The following is a 22,140-nucleotide window of genomic DNA, read 5'->3' on the forward strand; positions in this document are numbered from 1 at the left end:
TGAAGGAGTGTTGTGGTGTGGATGTGGATGTGACAAGAAGCATTAGTCGAAACACACTGAGATGGTTTGGCCATAAGGAGAGAATGGAGTGTGAGAGACTGATGAGGAGGGTGTGAGTGAGGTGGAGGGGGGGGAGAGGGAGGGGGAGGCCAGGGATGAGATGGAGGGATGGAGTGGACAGGTATATGAAATAGGGGTGTGTGAGCTGGGAGCAGGGCAATGAAATGGCAGGGGACAGGGCGACATGGAGGCGATTTGTTTGTGGCCAACCCTTACGGGATTAAGGCATCTGGCAATAAACAGATAGATAGATAGAGTGTACAGTACATATTTCTAATGTTATCAGAGGTCCCTCCCAACAGTCCCCCCAAAAAACAGTAGTTCAAAAGACCCTTGGTCCCCTGCCATTCGGATTACAGGACTGTCTTTGTGTATTTTTTTTTAAAGTGTCCGACTCCGGGCAAAGGCTTCAGGGCCTATCCCCAGGGCATATCCCCAAGGCCCAGTAGTCCTCGGACATCTACACATGCCACCACTTCAGCACTAACACCCACCGTCCATATTGAATACATGCTAGGGCTGTCTCATGCAGGACTGGTGTATTGGTATTAGCATAGGTGCTTTAACCCCTTAACCCTTTAACCGCGGGTATTGTTTTGGCCTGACTGTCCTCTCCTGCGGGGGTTTCAGCCAAATGTAAGCAAACCTTTAAACCTTAATAACTCTGCACAGAATAAAGCTAGAGAAAAAAATAAGGTACCATTAGAAAGTACTAACCTTCAGCTTTCCACTGATGTAGGTTTCATGACTTTCACAGGACGGGCAGTGCCGTTAGAAGTGAGGGGTGTAAAATCACTATTTTTCGCTCACACACCATTACCTTCGCTCATACACCATTACCAAATGCCAACCTCATTCTGATAATAATACTATAAACATATATGAACACTGCACATACGATAAACACCCACTCTGTGTTCACTGAGGCAGGTAAAAGGCACTGCAATTACCCGCACTTCACTGCCACATCAGCGGTGTTGTAATCACTATTTTTCGCTCACACACCATTACCAAATGCCAACCTCATTCTGATAATAATACTATAAACATATATGAACACTGCACATACGATAAACACCCACTCTGTGTTCACTGAGGCAGGTAAAAGGCACTGTAATTGCCCGCACTTCACTCCCATATCAGCTGTGTTGTAATCACTATTTTTCGCTCACACACCATTACCAAATGCCAACCTCATTCTGATAATAATACTATAAACATATATGAACACTGCACATACGATAAACACCCAATCTGTGTTCACTAAGGCAGGTAAAAGGCACTGTAATTGCTTGCACTTCATTATCACATCAGCAGTGTTGTCACTCACACAGCTGGACAGATACTGATGCGTGTTTGGTCCGGGGTGGGGTGGGGGGCCCAGGGGGTGGGAGATGGGGCCCCAGGGGGAGGAAGAGGGAGGTGGGGGTCGGCTGGAGTGAAAGAACTTAATAGCTACTCTCCCTTGAAACAATTGGCGCACGGAAAAAACGCGAGGTATTCAAAATATTCACAAACATTCGAGAATGACACCCGCGGTTTGGTCCAGTTTTTGCAACGTCATTCTGGAATGACACCCGCGGTTAAAGGGTTAAGCGCGGGCATGTTTTTGCACTCCTTGCGCATCCTGCGAGGATATTCGGACTCCAAATGACTTTTTAAAAATATTTGCCAAAAATCAGTTATTAGTCCTAGAATATTATATATGCATATGGCACATACCTTCAGCTTTCTCCTGGGATGTTTGTTGAGCCTTCGTCGAGTAACGTAGGACTTGCGGAGACTTCTGAAGTTGGGTAACGAATTCTCCACTTTACACTTCCCAACACCCCGTAATATGATTACCACAGCCTGATATTATCACTAGAAACACTATTCTATGATTTTCAAGTAGTTTGGAAAAAAAAAAAAAAAAACTGTGAAAGCAATGAAAATTACGAAAGCGTACGAGCTTCCCACTTGCGCTCGTTCCCCGCTGGTATTCTGTCATTTATTATTCATAAACACACTCACACTTTATATTCCTATTACTTTATTACACATATATATATATATATACAGTATTTATCCATAAGTTTCCTTCAGTAATAGTAGTTTATTTTCACTCCAGGCCCTTTCTCGTTCAGTAAACTAGCGTAGAGAGCAAAGCTTTGACTGTCATTACTCCAAGTATTTGTACTTATATTCTTATGCAGTATTAGTAATTATTTACATTTCTATTTTATTTACACTATGTTATACACTGTCACTTCCAGTAAATAAGGGCTCCTTTCCCATGGAGCCAGAATGAACTTGGGACACTGAAGCACTTGTAGTTTATCACCATTTCCTCCACTGGCTCATCACACGATTCACCAGAAAGATTGTAGTCACTGTCCATCATTATCATGGATAAATTAGCCAGTTCACGCTCCACAGCAGTCATTTAGTCCTTTACCCCTTTCCACACAAGGTTTAGTAGGGGTAGAGGTCACAGGGCCCTGTAGAAGCAGCGGAAATGGAGGGGAGCGAGTGCTACATGCTTTCATCTCAAGAAACAACGCTGAACTAAATGACGAGGCGGATATGGGGCCGCTAAGGGTTGACAACGTCAGCGAGGTGACAGCTGCTAATTTATATGCTGTGAAATGATTGGCAGGAAACTAGGTAGTTCCAGGTGAATGTAAATATCACTTAGGCTTCTCCCTTCCTTTCTTATATATATTTTTATTATGAGAATAGATTATAAGGCATATTTCGTGGGGAAATTACCAGGGAAAATTAGCGAACAAATGCACGTGGGGTGTTGCCACGTGATAATTAGCCAACTCCAGGTGTACAGGTATGGCACTATCAGTTACCTTATTTTTTTTGGTATATATTATTTTGTATAAGAATAAGGCATAGGGCTTATTTCAATGGATGAAATCAGTGGAAAATTCCGGGGAAGATTTGCTTAGCACAGTGCGGCTGGGCAGGCGAGAGGAGAGGGTAATGGAGGGGAGGTAGGGAGGGGAGTCAAGAACGGGGATAAGTAGCTAAATTGTCAACAATGGATGGGAGTACAGATGACATTAGCAGTGCTGACTATTGTTGAACACTGGCAGTACTGATAGATGATACAAGCCACCACTTGAAAGCCCGGGAGAATTCAAAATAACACAGAATCGCAAAAGTGACGCCCTGTGGTATGATCCATTGCGCCCGAGCATCACGAAAGTGACGTCCCGCGGTTAAGGGGTTAACGACATGTCAGCAGGTCTTCTGATAGATTAGTAAAGTTTGCTTTTTATGAAATTCAAATCCATAAACTGTATCGTACCCCAGCAGGGATTGTAACCAGGGTCCATTAGGACTGCAGGCCACCTCTCTACAGGTATTTATCCTATAAACTGCCTATCATTGGTAGAATATTCAATAAAAAAATTTTCATCCATCCATCCATCATCCAATCCTATGCCACCCCAAGAGGAACATAGGAACCCGAGGCTAGACAAGTTGGTCCTGACATTTAAGATGAGAGTGACCAGCCTCACTCATCCCTAAATGGCATTATGTGAGCAATAAACCTCAACCACTCCTTCAATATAAACCTACAAAGGCTCAAACCAATTGCAGCATCTTAATCACCCACTGGTGCCATAATTTGGTTATATGGTTACCACCCAGCACAGTAAATGGTTTCCTGGTGTTAAGGAAACCATTTGGCTTGTCACTCAGTGTAGAGTCACCCATAGGCAGAAGGAAGATGAAAGCAGGAAACTAATATCCATAACCAGTAAACTAATGCACCAATGCATAACTCAAGGACATAAGGCCACCCCTTACAGGATTATGGCATCTGGCTGTTGATGGACAGATAGACATATCTTCAAGTACATCTTGTTATTTACAGTTTATCAACAGTTTTTGTTGACTTTTTTTTTTTTCTTTTACTGATTAGTATAAAACATTTAATTCAACTAAAATTGTCGATAAACTGTGAAAAACAAGATGTACTTGAAGATCTACCTATCTATCTATCAACAGCCAGATGCCATAATCCTGTAAGGGGTGGCCATTTGTCTTTAAGTTAGTTGTTTTATAGGGAGGGGCATTAACTTGTTGAAACAGGGAACACATACGGGTTGGTTATACAGTAATCACTTGCGTATCCAAACTAACTGGGCTAAAGGAGGGTTGGATGATGCAAAAAAAATTCAGATAATGACAAATATAGTACAGCATTTTCAGCATACAACTGTATGGACAGCGCAGTACTGGTGCATTTCATTACTCACCAATTTACAGGCCTGTCTCTTCAATCTCGTCATCACTGTAGTCATCATTCATGGGTACTGTGGTTGGATGAGGTGCCGTTGAGGAGGATGGTTCGCTGCATTATGGCACACGCGATGGTGAAAGCAATGTTACAGGAGTGGTCAGCTTGAAGAAGATGTCGATTGTTGTTTGCTTGACCACTCGTTTGCTTCGATTTCTGATGAACAGGTCACAAAGTTCTCAGGGAGGAAGCTTGAGGACTTTTGGAAGAGTGCTGTTGGGTCCTCACAGTATTCAATGAGAGTCTCAAAGGCTTCCCTGATTTTCCCAGCCTTAGGCATAGGGGCAGCAGTAGGTGTTTGTTACTGTTCTGATTTGCTCTGCCACCTACCAGCCACCACATGAGTTTCATCACGCGCATGAAATTGAAATTTCTTTCTTTTCCATATTTGTTATTATTAATTAATTTCATTATGCAATATGGGGGTTTGGAATATGTCAAGGTTCGCATAATGCATGTTCAGATACGCAAGTGATTATTGCATTGTTACCCCTCAGCACTGTACATGGTGCAACCATTAGGATTGTCACTCAATGTAAAGCCACCTGAATGGAAAAGATGTGTAATTATGAGTGACAGGAAGATGGGAGAAATAGGAAGAGAGGAGGGCAGACAAAAAAAAAAAAAAAAAAAAAAAGAATGATAAAGGTGAAGGAAGAAAAAGACAGTACAACATCAAATGAGTGGATGATCGTTGCTACCACCTCAAAAAAAAAAAAAAAAAAAAAAAAAAAAAAAAAAAGTTAAAAGACAGACACAACTCAGTGTTTACAAACTGATGGTGCTTCTGCCTGGTGTGTGCTGGTGAATATAAATGATGAGTGCTCAAGGCATGCAAGAATATTTAGGATGAACAGGCACTTGTAACTTCTTACTATCTCATTTTATTTATTTATTTATTTTTTGTGTGATTTTACACTCTCCTTTCATAAATCATATTCATATTTTACATGCACAAGTGGACTGCAGACAAACTCAGCTGGGTCAAGATTAACCCACCGCATGCCAGCTATTTTTAGCCCTATGGGACACCCCAGTGCCAGCCATTTTTCGACCTTTTTTTTTTTTTTACTAAAATGATAGATTTTGATGTAAAAACAACAAATTTCGCTGTTAAAATGCTCACCGAGGCTCAGAAATGGGTTTTATTGAGTCCAGCATACTCGTATACAGGTATAGCCGCTCACTCACACTCACCACATACGTAAGAGAGAGCCGTTTTCTATGTAAGGTATACTCAGGTATTTATGCTGGGGAGGTATAGCAATGTTCAGTACAATTTTCTGATTACTTATTACTTCAGCATCTATCACAGTTTGCGTGTCTTTCTCACTGTGAATGCATTATCTTACACTTACTTGAAGATAGGAACAACCTGACTTCATTACGTACAGTCCTGGCACTTACAAGAAGGTATTTACAACTTTACTTCACTCTATAGGCCTTACACTTACATGAAAATATTTACAAAATGCCTTCACCATGTACAGCACTGGGTGAGGCACACAGGCAGAGTGAGGCAGAGCGAGCGTTAGGGGGGAAGCGAGTAAGTGTATGGCCTTGACAGCCAGGGAGATGGTAGAGGAGCAGTTACCTTACATGACTGCCAATTTTTACCTGCGAATCTTGAAAAATGCGGTCACAGTGAAGTTTTTTATTGTAGACCGTTTTAAAACGGCACTGGCACTGGCAGCAGAAGTATGTCAGACCATTTTAAAACAGCACTGGTACGCGGCGGGTTAACAAAGAAGAAAAAGAAGAGTGGACAGAGGCAATTTCTAGAGTACACACTCACATGCATGATAGTGTTACAAAATTTCACTTCCATATAGTACTTATGAACAGTACTAAACAGAGATACTATCTATCTATTGCCAGATGCCTTAATCCTGTACGGGGTGGCCACAAACAAACTGCCTCCACGTCGCCCTGTCCCCCACCATTTTACTGCCCTGCTCCAAACTCACCCCCCCCTGTCTAATATACCTCTCCACTCCATCCCTCCATCTCATCCTTGGCCTCCCCCTCCCTCTCCCCCCCTCCACCTCACTCACATACACTCTCCTCATCAGTCTCTCACCCCAGATCCTCTCCACATGCCCAAACCACCTCAGTGTGTTCCTCATAATGCTTCCTATCACATCCACATCCACACCACAATGTTCCTTTATATCCTCATTTGTCAGCCTGTCTCTCTATGTGACTCCACATGTTCCTCTTAACTTATTTCCACTGCTCTCACTCTTGATTTGTGTCCTTCCAACAATGTCCAAGCTTCACTTCCATACATCAGAGTTGGTATCACAATACTGTCATGTAGTAACTTTTTAACTTCCATACTCACTTTCCTGTTTCTTATCACTGCTTTCAAGGAACCAGCAACCTTTCTTCCTTGTTGTACCCTTTCAAGCACTTCACCCTCCAAACTTCCATCCTTACTCATCACACTCCCCAAGTACTTAAACATACATTTTCCATATCTTCACCATCCAACCTCACTGTACATTCACTGATTTCACTTCTCTCAAAGACCATCACTATACGCTTCCCTACATTCACCTGTAGATCCCGTTTCTTACACACTCTCCCAAACTCATCCACCAAGCCTTGCAGCTCCCCTTCGTCTTCACTTAACAGCACAGTATCATCTGCATTCAACAATACAGGGAGCTTCCAAACACTACCCTCTCTCACCAGGGCCACTCCAACATCCACTGCCCTACCTTGTATCTCATTTATTACTCCATCCATGTACAGATTAAACAACCATGGAGACATGACACATCCCTGTTTCAACCCAACCTTCACAGAGAAAAATTCACTCAGTTCACCATCCACACGCACTGCAGCCTTAGCACCATCATACATGCTCTTCACCGCATTCAACAACTTCCCATCTACTCCATATATTATTAATACTTTCCACAATCCTTGTCTATCCACCCTGTCATATGCTTTCTCCAGATCCATGAAGGCCATATACAACATCTTTCCCTTCTCTAGAAACTTTTCCACTAAAGATTTAAGAATGAATATCTGATCTACACAACCTCTTCCCTTCCTAAAGCCTCCCTGTTCTTCTCCAACTAATTCCTCTGTTATTTCCCTAACACTGTCAATAAGTATCCTACCATACACTTTTCCTACTACACTAAGAAGACAAATGCCTCTACGATTACCACACATTTCTTTTTCCCCTTTTCCTTTGTACAAGGGAATAATTATACCTGACTTCCAATCCTCTTGGACTGTACCTTCCTCCAATGCCAATCTGCACATCTTCCACATCCATTCTACTACTATCTCTCCCCCATTCTTCAGCAATTCACCACACACTCCATCAATTCCTGGGGCTTTCCCCAATTTAACTTTCTTCATTGCTTCCACAACTTCTATCCTACTGATTTCTTCCTGTCTTCTCACCTCCCTCCTGCTCCCAGCCATTCCCCAGCCACTTATACTCGCATTGCTTCCATTCTCCATGTTCAACAATTCCTTAAAGTGTTCTCTCCATCTGCTCACTTTTTCTCCCTTCTTCTCTAGTAATCTACCATTTTTGTCTTTCACTCCCCTACTAACTTCACTGTCACTCTGTCTTACTCTCTTCACCTCTTTCCAGAACATTTTCTTACAGTCCCTCCACTTTACACTCAAATTCCTTCCAAATTCCTCATCCGCTCTCTGCTTACTCTCTCTTACTAATCTTTTCACCTCTCTCTTCTTTCCTACATATAACTCTCTCTTCCACCTCTCAACTTCTTCCATGCCTTATTTCTCATCCATTCATTGAATGCTTTCTTCTTTTGTGCCACAGCCTGTCTCACCTCTTCATTCCACCATGCTGTTCCCTGCACTCTCTTCCGTCTTCTCTTTACCCCACACACCACATCACATGCTTCACATATTTCTTCTGTGAATATCTTGCACACACCTTCCACGTCCCCCATCTGCTCCAATTCATAATTACCCAATCGTTCCTCCACTTCTCTCTTATATTCTGCCTTTTTTCTCATCCTCTTGTAACCTTTCCACTCCCCTTGCAACTACTCCTTCCTCTCGTCCTTCCCTTCTTCTATTTCTCCATCTTACTTGGATCTTGATTCTGGCCACCACCAACTAGTGGTCAGAAAGTCCACTCCCCCAACCTCTATAAGCTCTTGCATCCATTACACATCTTTGCATCCTTTCATCCACACACACATAATCAATCATTGCCTTCCTTTTATTCAGTTCACCACCCACCCTTCTCATCACTTGCCATGTATACCTGTGGATCATTTTGTGCCTGAAGCAGGTATTGGCTATCACCAACCCCCTCCCAGCACAAATATCCACTAATGCACAGCCATTCCCATCTATCTCAGCAGGCACACCCCACTCACCAACTATTCCATCCATCTTCACATTCCCTACTTTACCATTCATATCACCAATCAAAAACACTCTCTCATTCCTTCCAAACTTTTCCATGCACACTTCCACATTTGTCCAGAACGCTTCTCTCACCCTGCTTGAACGATCTTGCATTGGTGCATACACGCACACAATCGCCCACATTTGTATTCCAACTTTCAATCTTACCCACACAATCCTTGACCCAACTAATCCATACTCTGTTATGTTCTTCTTCCATCTTTTACTCACAACAATACACACTCCTTCTTTTGCCCTCTCATTCTCACCTACTCCTGCACATATACCCCATCCATACTCCAATTCTCTCACCCTCTCTCCTCTCCATTTAGTTTCAGTTACTCCACATACATCCACTTTCACATCCTCAAGCACCTGGACAATCTCTCTCTTTTTCATCTCATCATTCGCACCCGTTACATTCCACATTGTGATCCGTACCATGTCCTTTGTTCGGTCCTTGGTCGTCATCTTTTGGTCAGTCCTTGTCCGAGGCTTCATATTTGTCTTTTTAGTTAGCTGTTTTCCGGGGAGGGGCACTAACCCTCTGCCAACCCTTTTAGTTCCCTCATACAACAAGCAGGGATACTGGGGGAGTATTCTTGAAAACCCCCTACCCCCAGAGATACTGACAGGTGAATATTTATTTACAAACCCATCTGGTTCAAATTTAGTATAGAAGCAGAAGAAGGGCAGATGGAATCGGCAGTGCTTTTATGTATGACTGTGGTACAAATTTTCACAGTGGTAGTTATTTTATTTGGTAATAATGAAACTGCTGACTGATGCACAGTACTGAATGGAGATACTGAAAAGTGAGTTTGCATTTGTGTGAATGAATCAAGATAGGGTTTTGGTAGACACTGGTTAGGAGTCTTTTTTTTTTTTTCTTTTTTTTTTCTTGGACCTGCTCTTCCAAAATCAGGGTGTGTCTTACACAACGCAGCAACTTAAACATCTTCTATGCTGAAAAACACAGTATCATATCACACTAACATACCATCTGGTGGTATACTGGCAGTGGTTGAAGTAAGACATAATTTCTGTGTAGATTTGGTGGTGGTGTCTCCTGTGGCAACAACATCCGTGAGGTTCAGGGTTGCTTCCCCAATTACTGTGTCTCGCACTAACGTGTGGTGGTCACTCACACGGAACATTAACACCGAGTCCTTTGTCACCAACCTGAAAATATATATACAGTATATATCAACATCATCATCATCACAATCATCCGGACCTCCTTTCCCACTCTAGGGCAGAGTGAGGAGTAGCAATGTCCAGACGGCCTAAGTCTGTCCAATTGTTGGCACGTCGGGAGCACGTATGGTTTGGTTATTTGGTTACCACCCAGCGTTGTAAATGGTTTCTTGGCTTACAGGAAACCATTTGGCTTGTCACTCAATGTAAAGCCACCTATAAAGGAAAGAAAAGCAATAAGAAGTGACAGGAAAGATGGGAAAAATTGGAAGAGAGGAGGGCAGGCACAGAAAAAGAATGATGAAGGCTAAGAAAGAAGTATGCAGCACTACATCAAGTGAGTGGATGATGGTTGCCACCACCTACCACTAGAGTGTACAGCTGCGTCAAAATCATCATCGAGTGGAGATACACATACCATATGAAAAGCTACATGTTTATTTCAAAACAATGGGCTGAAATGTCCTGGAGACCATCTTCCAGAAGAGCATTTATGGTATGTACTCACAATTAGTGCAACATGTGAGTAATTGGAATTTGGTACTACCTCACAAAACAGTGTACCGTACAATTAAAATTATCTTCCAAACACAAGTCACTTGACAAAATCACTTCATATACTTACACAGTGACAGTTTCATTCCACTTGGGGTGAGCGTTGTGTTTGACATGCTGGGTTTTCTTTTGCTGCACCCCATCCACCAAAATTTCAACATAAGCAGAGGGCTTGGTGAAGATGGTGCTAATGCCAGATAGATCTGCACTTACAGCTATTAAAAAAGAAAAAGATGAAAAAATTAGTTACATGTACTGATTAATTAACAGCAAAACTTATGCTGGCTTATGCTAAAGAAAACGGCAAACAAAAGAACAAGTATCACAATAAATGTTGGTCAAATTTTTCTCAATAACAACACTGTGGTTCTAGTCATTTTTAAGCTGTGAATCATCACCATTTTCAACACATAGCAAGTACAATTAAAAACTATGGTTAGTATTACTATCTCATCATACACACATCTTGATTAATGAGGATCTACAGTATTAAAAAAAAGAAAAAATCAAAGAAAAAATGGATTTATATATGCTTAAAAAAAAAAAAAAAAAAAAAAAAAAAAAAAAAAAAGCTCCTGTGGACCCTCCCAAGATGCAGTGGCTGTGGGACTTTGGAGCTGCTGATTGGAAGGCCCTCAAGCAGGACTTCTTTGATTTTCCTGAGAATGAATATTGCTTCCATGGCCGAGAGCAATCTGAGTATACCTCGTGCATTACAGAGGTTATTCTCTTCAGCATGGATGCATAAATTCTTTTCCCTTATCTTGCAACTTCATTCATCATCATCATCATCCGGACCTCCTTTCCCACCCCGAGGCAAGGTGAAGAGCAGCAACGTCCAGACAGCCTATGTTTGCCTCACTTCCATTCACTCATCATTCAAGCCCACAATCCTGGCTCCATCAGATAGGCCAAAGAAACTTTCACCACGTTCTGTAGCTTCACATATACGTATATCATTGAGTCTTTTTTTTTTTTTTTTTTTTTTTTTTTTTAAAAGAAGGAACCAGAGGCCAGGGGCTCGCTAATCGTTCCTTCAAAAAAAAAAAAAAAAAAAAAAAAAAAGAGAGAGAGAGAGCCAAATTCAAGATCCGTTCATTTTGAGATGCCTGGACACACTGCGTTTGAAAGACTGGAATTCATAGGAAGTAGGAAATACAGAGAGGGGGAGACAGTTCCAGAGTTGACCTGTTGCATAAATGATGGACTGGGAGTAATGGCTGACTCTTGCATTAGAGAGTTTGACAGAAAAGGGATGAGAGTTTGTTGCTAGATGGGTGCTACACGCCCGTCATAGAGGTGGAGGGATGCAAGCAGACAGTTCAGAGGAGCAGTGACCACTGAAGTAGAGAGAGAAAAGAGATTAAGATGCAACAGTGTGGCGAAGAGACAGAGGTTGAAGGGAGCCAGTAAGAGAAGGAGAATTGATGAGATGAAAGGCCTTTGACTCCATCCTACTGAGAAAAGCTGTATGTGGGGACCCTCCCCATACATGAGAGCTGTACTCTCAACAGGGGCGAACAGAACCCATGTATAAAGTCAACAACTGTGCAGGGGCAAAGAAGGTATGGAGTTGGCTTAGCACACCTAATCTCTTGGAAGCAGATTTTACAAAAGATGCAACATGATCTTTCCAAGATAAGTCCCGAGTGAATGAAACCCCAAACATGTTCAAGAATGATGCAGGATTGAGCTGGATATTATTAAACATTAGTGGGTACTCCTGTGGAAGATTCTGTCAGGTTGATAGGTTTAAAAACTAAGTTTCTGATGCATTAAAAACAACAAGATTATTTTTACCCCAGTCAGAGATACGAGCCAAGTCAGAAATTAGGTGTGCCACAGCTTCATCCCTCGTCAGCTGAAGCAACTGCTGAGATGGACGTTGTGGGAACTGAATGGAAAGGTCAAGGGTGGAATCATCAGCGTACGAGTGGATAGGGTTAGATGTACAGCTTAGAAGGTCATTGATGAATAGAAGGAAGAGAGTTGGTGATAGGACAGAGCCCTGAGGAACACCACTGTTAATAGATCTAGGAGAAGAACAATGGCCGTCTACAACAGTGGCTACAGAACGACCAGAAAGGAAGCTAGAGATGAAGGCATAGATAGAAAGATAGAAACTGTAAGAGGGCAGTTTGGAAAATAAAGAATTATGCCAGACTCAATCGAAAGCCTTTGAGGTGTAAAGTGCAATGGCAAAGCTTTTGCCAAAGTCCCAAAAGGAGGATAACCAGGAGTCTGAAAGGTAGGTAAGAAGATCGCCAGTGGAGCGTCCCTGACAGAACCCATACTGACGATCAGAAAGAAGGTTGTGATAGGAAAGATGCTTTAAAATTTTTCTGTTAAGAATTGACTCGAAAACTTTTGAGATAAAGGATGTTAAAGCAATTGGATGATAGTTAGAGAGTTGAGAATGGTCACCCTTCTTTGGGACTGGCTGAATGAGAATAAACTTTCAGCAAGAAGGAGAGGTACAAGTTGACAAACAAAGGCGAAAGAGTTTACCTAGGCAGGGTGTAAGCACAGAAGCACAGTTCTCGAGGACAACAGGAGGGACCCCATCAGGCCCATATCCCTTGTTAATATTAAGGCCAGTGATAGCAGAAAATACATCAGCTGAAGAAATTTTAATGTCAGCCATGAGGAAGTCAGAGGAGGGAAAGTGATGGAAAAAGAGCACCGGATTCGTCTAAGGTGGAATCAAGGGAGAAAGTCTGAGTGAAGAGATCTGCTTTATCAGTAGAAGAAATAGCTACAGAACCATCATAATAGAAAAGAGGAGGAAAGGATGATGAGGTAAAGTTGTTAGAAAGGTTTTTGGCAAGGTGCCAGAAGGAGCGGGAAGCTTTGCGTTGGAGAGTTGAGAGCATTTAGTACGGATGAAATTATTTTTAGCAGTGCGAAGAACAGACTTAGCATGATTCCGGGCAGAAACATAAGCAAGATGTGATTCAAGGGTGGGTTGGTTCTGGTACCTTTTATACGCCCTCTCCTTGTTGCAGACAGCATTAGAACAAGCGTGATTAAACCAAGGCTTTCTTGCATTAGTCAAAGGATATGAGAAAGGAATGTATGCTTCCATGCACAAGAGAATAACCTCCGTAATGCGCAATGCACACTCAGATGGCTCCCGGCCATGGAAGCAATAATCATTCCAGGGAAAATCAAAGAAGTACTGTACATACAGATATAGATATGTACAGTATATATACATATATAATATATGTACATATACAGTGGATTCTCGAATTTCGACAATTTAGAATTCGATGAATCAAATTTTGATGCATTTTGGAATAGTGAGAGCAGTGTAAATGAGTTACTTGAGAGGAGCATGTGGAGTGACAGGTTGACGAATGAAGAAGTGAAGGAACGTTGTGGGGTGGATGTGGATGTGGTTGAGAAGATTAGGAGAAATACACTGGAGTGGTTTGAACATGTGGAGAGAATGGAGAATGAAAGACTGACTAAGAGGGTGTATGTAGGAGAGGTGGAAGGAGGGGGAGGGAGGGGCAGACCGAGGATGAGACGGAGGGATGGAGTTGAGAGGTATATGAGGGAGGGGGGGATGAGTTGGGGGGAGGGTAGTCAAATGGTGGGTGACAGAACGACTTGGAGTTGTTTTGTCTGCGGCCACCCTTTGCGGGATTAGGGCATCGGGCTATAGGTAGATAGATAGAGATAGATTTTGGAATGGTCTGCCTACCTTACTTTTCGATACAAAGTTGCATATTTCGATGCTCTCAGGGCCAGACTCCAACGAGAACAAGCAAAGATAATATTTTTGATGCGAACCAAAATGCTAGAAGTGAAGGAAAATTATAAGAAAAAGTATGAGCCTAACCTAATATTGTGTGACATGTGCTCTCAGGGCCAGACTCCAACCAAAACAAGCAAAGATAATATTTTTGATGTGAACCAAAATGATAGAAGTGAAGGAAAATTATAAGAAAAAGTATGAGCCTAACCTAATATTGTATGTGACATGTGTCAAGAAGAGAATGAAAATCAACATCATTTATTCATATGTGGAGCACACAATGATAAGGTTCCGAGACAATTCACCATCAAGTCAATTCACCGTCCGGTAATTCCCTGTCAAAACATGGACAATTTCCCATCAGAACAATTTGCACCCTGGACTATTCCCGTCATTCTAAAAATATACTTCCAGTATTATTAATAAATCAATACTTTACTAACTCAAAGATATAACAAGAGAAATTAAAGGAAAAGAATAAATAATAGAAATACTGAAACAAAATGAATTACAGGTGTTAGCAAATACAGTAGGAAGAGTACTGAAATGAAGAGAAGTACAGTAATTATGAATAAAGGGAGCAACACAGAAATGAACAAGAGACTGAGAAAAAAAAAAAGTCACGTTTGTTAAAGACAAGAGCTCCCGGATGGGAGTAGGCACCAACAACAACAAGCCATGTGCAAGGTGACATTCAATTGTCGGCGGCCATCTTGCGACTGTCCTGCCGGCAGCCAGCCCTCTACAGCCAAGTGCCACACTTCCAGCCTGTACCTTCCACGTGTGGACATGCATCTCACTGCAAAGTTTTATGTATTTTCTTTGTATTTTTGTTGCAACTTGTTTCAAGATGGCAAGCAAGAGTGGTTCTTCGGGTGGCAGTGGTAATGGACAAGAGCAGCCTGGCACCTCTAAATCTTCGCAGCCAAAGGAGAAATGGCAATACAGAAAAGGGCAGAAATACACCAAGTATACAATTGCTGACAGTATGGGAATACAATGCAGTACAGTTACTTAACCACAACTAAAAAAAAAAAAAAATATTAACCACAACTATAGTTCATAAAGTTTACAGGGGGTGTGGGCAAAAAATCATGATTTTAAGTAGTTAGGTTCGGAGGCCCCAGACCCAAACTAATTTTTCCCACAAGAAGTTCAGTTTAAATTTCGATTATTTGAATTTCGTGGTGATTTTTAGGTACCCATGCCCATCAAAATTAGAGAACCCACTGTATATATATATATATATATATATATATATATATATATATATATACATACAGTAACCCCTCGTTATACGATGCCTCTTTATACGATATTTCGCCTATACAACGTTGACATTTTAGTACCCTACGCTCACTATATGATGGGAACGATTTGCTACAACAATGGATCATCTGTGGCTCAGTGAACAGAAAATGTGTGAACGCTACGCAAACGTCCCCACACGGTTGGCACTGGACAACACACACTCATCCACCGGTCCAGCCTCATTAGCCAGCAAGCCCTGTCCGGCCAGCCAGTTCTGACAGTGATGTGTGAGGGCTGTGAGGCCCTTACTGTCCTTTAGCCTCAGAGTCAGGACAAGTCACCGTCGAGTCATTTCGCCGTCAGGACAATTCCCCGCCATTTATTTACACATCAGTTTATTTAGCATGTACAGGTAAGCCCTTAATTCACGCGAACTTTTTTCACGCGATTTCGGTTATCCACGAATTTTTTGTACAATAATTAAAACAAAATTATAATATTCAAAAAAATAATTGTAATATACATGAGAAATATATAAAATATAAAAATGCCTACCTGCTGCCCATGTGCATACATATATGTGTGTGTGTGTGTGTGTGTGTGTGTGTGGGAGGTTGGTCTACCACGCTCCACACGGCACACAGTCAGTTTGAATCTGACGGTCGAACCATGCATGACCAGTGAATCGTTATTTGTGGCTTATTTTTCTGCTTTCCAGTGATTGCTTGCCTTGTCTCCCAACATGGGGCCTAAGCATAGTGCTAGTGATGCATGTGGTAACACACCAAAACGGACTAGTAAAGTGATGTTGCTGACAGAGAAAGTTAAAGTGCTGGACAAACTTAAGGGAGGAATGTCGGCGACAATTCTCTGTCAGGACGATTCCCCGTCATTTATTTACATACCAGTTTATTTAGTAAGTACAGTACACTAGTTTTTTACTTATATGAGTTATAAAATCCCCCTGAAAATTAGTTATTAAAGTATTAATTAATCAATAACAAGTATATTTATAGAATGACAGGAAATCGTCCATGTTTTGATGGTGAATTGACTTCGTGGTGAATTGTCTTGGAACCGTGTGTTTGGGGTGAGTCAACTGTTCTTACAATAAAGAAGGCAGAACGTAGCATACGGGAGGCAGTGAGGGTTAGTGCACCTGACTGTGCTGAAGTGTCTCCACCTACACCTGTGAACTGGCTAGGAACTGTGTGTTTGGGGTGAATGAGTCAACTGTTTGGACAATAAAGAAGGCAGAATGTAGCATATGGGAGGCAGTGAGGGCTTGTGCACCAGACTGCTGAAGTGTCTCCACCTACGCTTGTGCTTGTCAGGTTTCAGTGTTAAATTTCTTACATTTTTGTTGTTTTTCATATTTTATGCTAGTTTATAAGGTGTATGTAGTGCATAAACAGTATTATTCATATGTAATATACTTAGTAGACATGCGTAATTATGTGCACACAAGGGCAGAACATATACACGAATTTACCACATACACGAAGGGTCTGGGAACGTAACCCTCGCGAGAATTAAGGGCTTACTTGTACACTAGTTTTCTAATTACATGAGTTATAAAAGTGATGGTGGTTTATTGTTTTTATAATAAATGTAAAATATGGCATCAAATAATGGGTATTACCTGAAAAAATATAAATATATTGAAACGTGAATCAGGTGATTTACGATCGTTCATCTTAACATAAGGCTACATACGAGACATTGGCATTTACATAAATGCCTAATGACCTAAAGTGAACGATCAACATACTTCGGAATTACTGTATATGAACAATCTTCATATTACGTCTATATAAAGGTTTCGGGACAATTTGCCATCAAGTAAATTCACCATCACAACAATAACAAGACAATTCGCCATCAGGACTTTTCGCCGTCCAGATGATTCCCCGTCATTTATTTACATATCAGTTTATTTAGATCGTACACTGGTTTTTGAATACTGTACTTGTACCTCTTCAAAATCATTTTAAAATATACCCAGGATGTTGTAGAACCAATGGAAATTAATGACGATAGCTACAGGTGATGCCAGAATATAATTCAAAGTCAACTACAGCAAGGTAGAAACAATTATTGTGTAAAAGTGCAACTTATAAATCACATCCAAAGCCTACGTTATTGAATAAACATAGACTTTGATAGATCCCCCTGAAAATTACTTATTAAAGAATCTTGATAGATCCCCCTGAAAATTACTTATTAAAGTATCTTGATAGATCCCCCTGAAAATTACTTATTAAAGCATCTTGATAGATCCCCCTTAAAATTACTTATAAAAGTATCAAATAATCAATAATAAGCATATTTATAGAATGACGGGGAATTGTCCTGACGGGGAATCGTCCATATTTTGACAGTGAACTGTCGACTTCACAGCGAATTGTCTAGGAACCACATCAACAATCCTACTTGCTTCAGTAAAGGTAAGAACTACTGTATACTGTAGTTTCCATGTTTTTTTCCTCCTTATTCACTATTAATGTGTTACTTTAAATGTTTAAACATAAGGATATTTCATGTATATGAGTGCTAAGATGTGTGTATGTGAGAGTTTAGGCAGGTCTGGATACATATCACCGTTGACTCCATGTCATAATGGGCTTGCTATAAGATGGATCGCTATACGATGGGGTTTTCAGGAACGGAACCCCATCGTATAACAAGGGATTACTGTATACGGTGAGTCCTCGAAATACGAAAACTCGATGTATGAATTTCCGATGGTACGAAAGCGAAGAATGTAGGACAAATTCCACAATACGAAAGTATCTGTCTCGATGGTACGAAAACAATACGAGAGGAAATACAAAAAATTCAAAATGGGCACGCTGCACAGCGCCGTGCTTGCTTGTGGCAAGAAAACGAACTAACCCCTCTCTGGTAAACACATTTTCGCGCGCTTCTCAGTTGAGTCACATCCGTCCTCTCCTCTCAGCTTCGCTGTACGTAACACAGTTTTCACTGTTCTTCCTCGTTTCGTATTTTTGTCATGTCTCCCAAGCACCCTGCGTCATCTCCAGCATCCGAAGAACCAGCTGCCAAGAAGAAACAGCACCATACTCTGACTCTGGAGAGGAAATTGAACCATCAACAGCTTCAGAAACACCTGCACCAGTTGAGGAAGTACCAGAGGAGCAATAGGGTCCCACCATGTGACTTAGCTCCATATCGACACGAATCTCCAGCCACAGCACAGGTCTATATTTAACTGTAAAGTGTACTAGTACTACAGTAATTTGTTGTATGTTTTATTTGTTTTTATGTCTGTACAATAGTATAGTACTGTATATGTGTACTGCATACTTCTAAATAGGAGGGGTTAAGTTTAAGTGGGGGGTCCAATGGGGTCCTGGAACGCATCCCCCCCTTTATATGTACAGTATATTTCAATGGGGAAAATCATTCCGATATACGAAATTTCGGATTACGAGTTTTTTTTGGCCCCTATCCCTTTCGTATTTCAAGGATTCGCTGTATATACATATATATATATATATATATATATATATATATATATATATATATACTGTATTATATATATATATATGTGCATATTTATATATATATACAGTAAAATCTCAAATTTCGACAGTTTAGAATTTGATTATTCGAATTTAGATGCATTTTGGAGTGGTCTGCCTACCTCACTTTTCGATGCAAAATCGCGAATTTCGATGCTGTCACGGGCTTCATAAGCAGAAACAGTCAAAGATCATCACCTTCTTCAGGCCAATTACTAGGGTGTTGCAAGATATAACCATCCAAGAGGGTGAGGAGGAAGATGTTGACACTGCAGATGTCCAGATACTCAAGGATGATTTTCATTTTGAAAATCCACAGAGGAGGCTACTTCAACTAAGTGGTCCAACCCTGCCACACACCACCAACACCAGCCAGTCAAGTGATAATATTCCATAACCTAAGGTTAGTACTGTACAGTGTGCTGTAACTACTGTAAGAAAAACTGTGACAGGATACTGACAAACTGTAACAAATTTTGCTGTATTCTACACTACAGTACAGTATGGCAATACAGTGCAGACCTACAGTTACTTAACCACATTTATAGTTCATAAAGTTTACAGGGAGTGTGGGGGAAAAAAAATAATGATTTTACGTGGTGAAGTTGGGAGGCCCTGGACCCAAATTGATTTTTCCTATAAGAAGTTCAGTTTAAATTTCGATGTTTTGAATTTAGATGCGGTTTTTTGGTACGTATGTCCATCAAAATTTGAAAATTTGAGATTTTACTGTATAGGGGGAGGCGGTGGCTCAATTGGTAGAGAGTTGGCCTGCAGTCCTGACGGACCCGGGTTCAAATCCCACTGAGGCAGGGAACAGTTTAAGGATTTGAATTTCAGAAAAATCAGACTTTACTAATCTACCAGAAGGTCTGCCAACATGTCGTAAAAATACCCCCGCTAATACCAATACACCAGTTCTGTATGAGACAGCCCTAGCATGTATTCAGTATGGATGGTGGGTGTTAGCGCCGAAGTGGTGACATGTAAAGGTGTGTGGTATGTAGGAGGACTACTGGGCCTTGAAAGCAGGCTGTGAAGCCTATGCCCAGAGTCGGTCACATAAAAACACACACACACACACACACACACACACACACATATATATATATATATATATATATATATATATATATATATACAGTATATTTATAGAATGATGGGGAATTGTCCTGACGGGGAACGTCCATATTATGATGGCGAATTGTTGACTTCATGGAGAATTGTCTAGGAACCACATAAACAACCCTTGCTTGCTTCAGTAAAGGTAAGAACTACTGTATACTGTAGTTTTCATGTTTTTTTCTCTTTATTCACTATTAATGTGTTACTTTAAATGTTTAAACATAAGGATATTTCATGTATGTGAGTGCTAAGGTGTGTGTATGTGAGAGTTTAGGCACGTCTGGGAACGTATCCCCATTGACTCCATGTTATAATGGGATTACTATACGATGGACTGCTTTACGATGGGGTTTTCAGGAACGGAACCCCATCGCATAATGAGGGATTACTGCATATATATATATATATATATATATATATACTGTATATATATATATATATATATATGTATATATATATATATATATATATATATATATATATATACTGTATATATATATATTTCAGATTCAGGTATAGTACTGTATTGATTGCAGTATAGTACAGTATACAGTACTCTCTCCAAACACAGTTGTAATACCATAAGTGGTGATGACAGTGTTCACCAATATATTTAAGGTACTGAGAGGGTAGATTTTTTATTATTCGGCAAATCCAATTTCTCGGCATCATCCCGGTCCCATAGATGCCGAATAATGGGACTTTTACTTGTAAATTAGGTAGTTCCAGGTGAATGTAAATATCACTTAGGCTTCTCCCTTCCATTCTTATACTGTATATATTTTTATTATGAGAATAGATGATTCGGCATATTTCAAGGGGAAATAAACAGCGAAAATTAGCAAACAAGTGCACGTGAGGTGTTGTCAGGTGATAATTTACAAATTCCAGGTGTATGGCACTATCACTTACCTTATTTCTTTTTTGTATATATTATTTGGTATAAGAATAGGGCACAGGGCTTATTTCAATGGATGAAATCGGTGGAAAATTCCAGGGAGGATTTACTTAGCACAGCACAGCCGGGCAGGCGAGAGGAGAGGGTAATGGAGGGGAGGTAGGGAGGGGAGTCAAGAACGGGGAGAAATGGCTAAACTGTCAACAATGGATGGGAGTACCGATGAGATTAGGAGTGCTGACTAGTGTTGGACATTGGCAGTACTGATAGATAATACAAGCCACCACTTGAAAGCCCAGGCGAATTAAAAATAACACAGAATCACAAAAGTGACGTCCCGCGGTATGATCCCTTGCTCCCAAGCGTCACGAAAGTGACGCCCCGTGGTTAAGGGGTTAATGAATGAATGAATGAATTAATAAACAAAACCATTCCATTTTTTGGACAAAAAATTGGAATAGGATAGTGATCATGAGGTCCTAAGTATAGATTAATTTATGAAAATGCTCCCTACAGTAAATTCATCACATTCATAGTATCACTCACTACTGACCATTTTACCCCACTCTGGGTCAATGCTATGAAATGACATACTAGTCGGTATACGTTAGCAGCAGATTTACTGGTACATATTCCATCAGTACAATTTAGGTAATGTTCCAAAAACTCGATGTACTCAACCCTGCTACCTGACTGCAAGGCATAACTGCTTCATAAGATATAACAGATACCATACCTGGTAAGTTTAAAAAAAAAAAAAAAAAAAAAAAAAAAAAAAAAAAACTAACCTGCAACACTCAGCTGGTGAAGATGACTGGCACTGACTGCTTCAGACATTCTCTTTTATCGGCCTACCATCATACTCTGTGATAAAAAGAAAAACCACTACAGATTAATAGTCAATAATGGCTTCCGCAACTCTTAAACTTCTATGTGGAATATTTCAATAGGAAGTTACTCTGCAGCAGTAAAGCTTCATTTAGCACACTTTACCTTAGCATGTTTTTCACCACAAAGCCGTTGATCAACACAG

General features: G+C 40.7%; 1 protein-coding gene across 1 annotated transcript in view; it reads right to left on the minus strand.

The window, feature by feature from the left end:
• Window positions 1–22,140, minus strand: part of Su(dx) (WW domain containing E3 ubiquitin protein ligase suppressor of deltex) — a 279,179-nt gene that overhangs the window by 240,448 nt on the left and 16,591 nt on the right. Inside the window, exons 2-4 of the mRNA XM_080282428.1 lie at window positions 21,896–21,971; window positions 10,596–10,740; window positions 9,774–9,955 (exon numbers count right to left, since the gene is read on the minus strand). Of these exons, the coding sequence (XP_080138554.1) occupies window positions 9,774–9,955; window positions 10,596–10,740; window positions 21,896–21,944 (376 nt within the window). The 5' untranslated portion in view covers window positions 21,945–21,971. The remainder of the gene's footprint in view (window positions 1–9,773; window positions 9,956–10,595; window positions 10,741–21,895; window positions 21,972–22,140) is intronic.

The sequence above is a fragment of the Coenobita brevimanus genome, chromosome 93 (assembly GCF_032717465.1).
Source record: "Coenobita brevimanus isolate Jiangsu-jjx chromosome 93, ASM3271746v2, whole genome shotgun sequence".
Taxonomy (NCBI): Eukaryota; Metazoa; Arthropoda; class Malacostraca; order Decapoda; family Coenobitidae; genus Coenobita; species Coenobita brevimanus.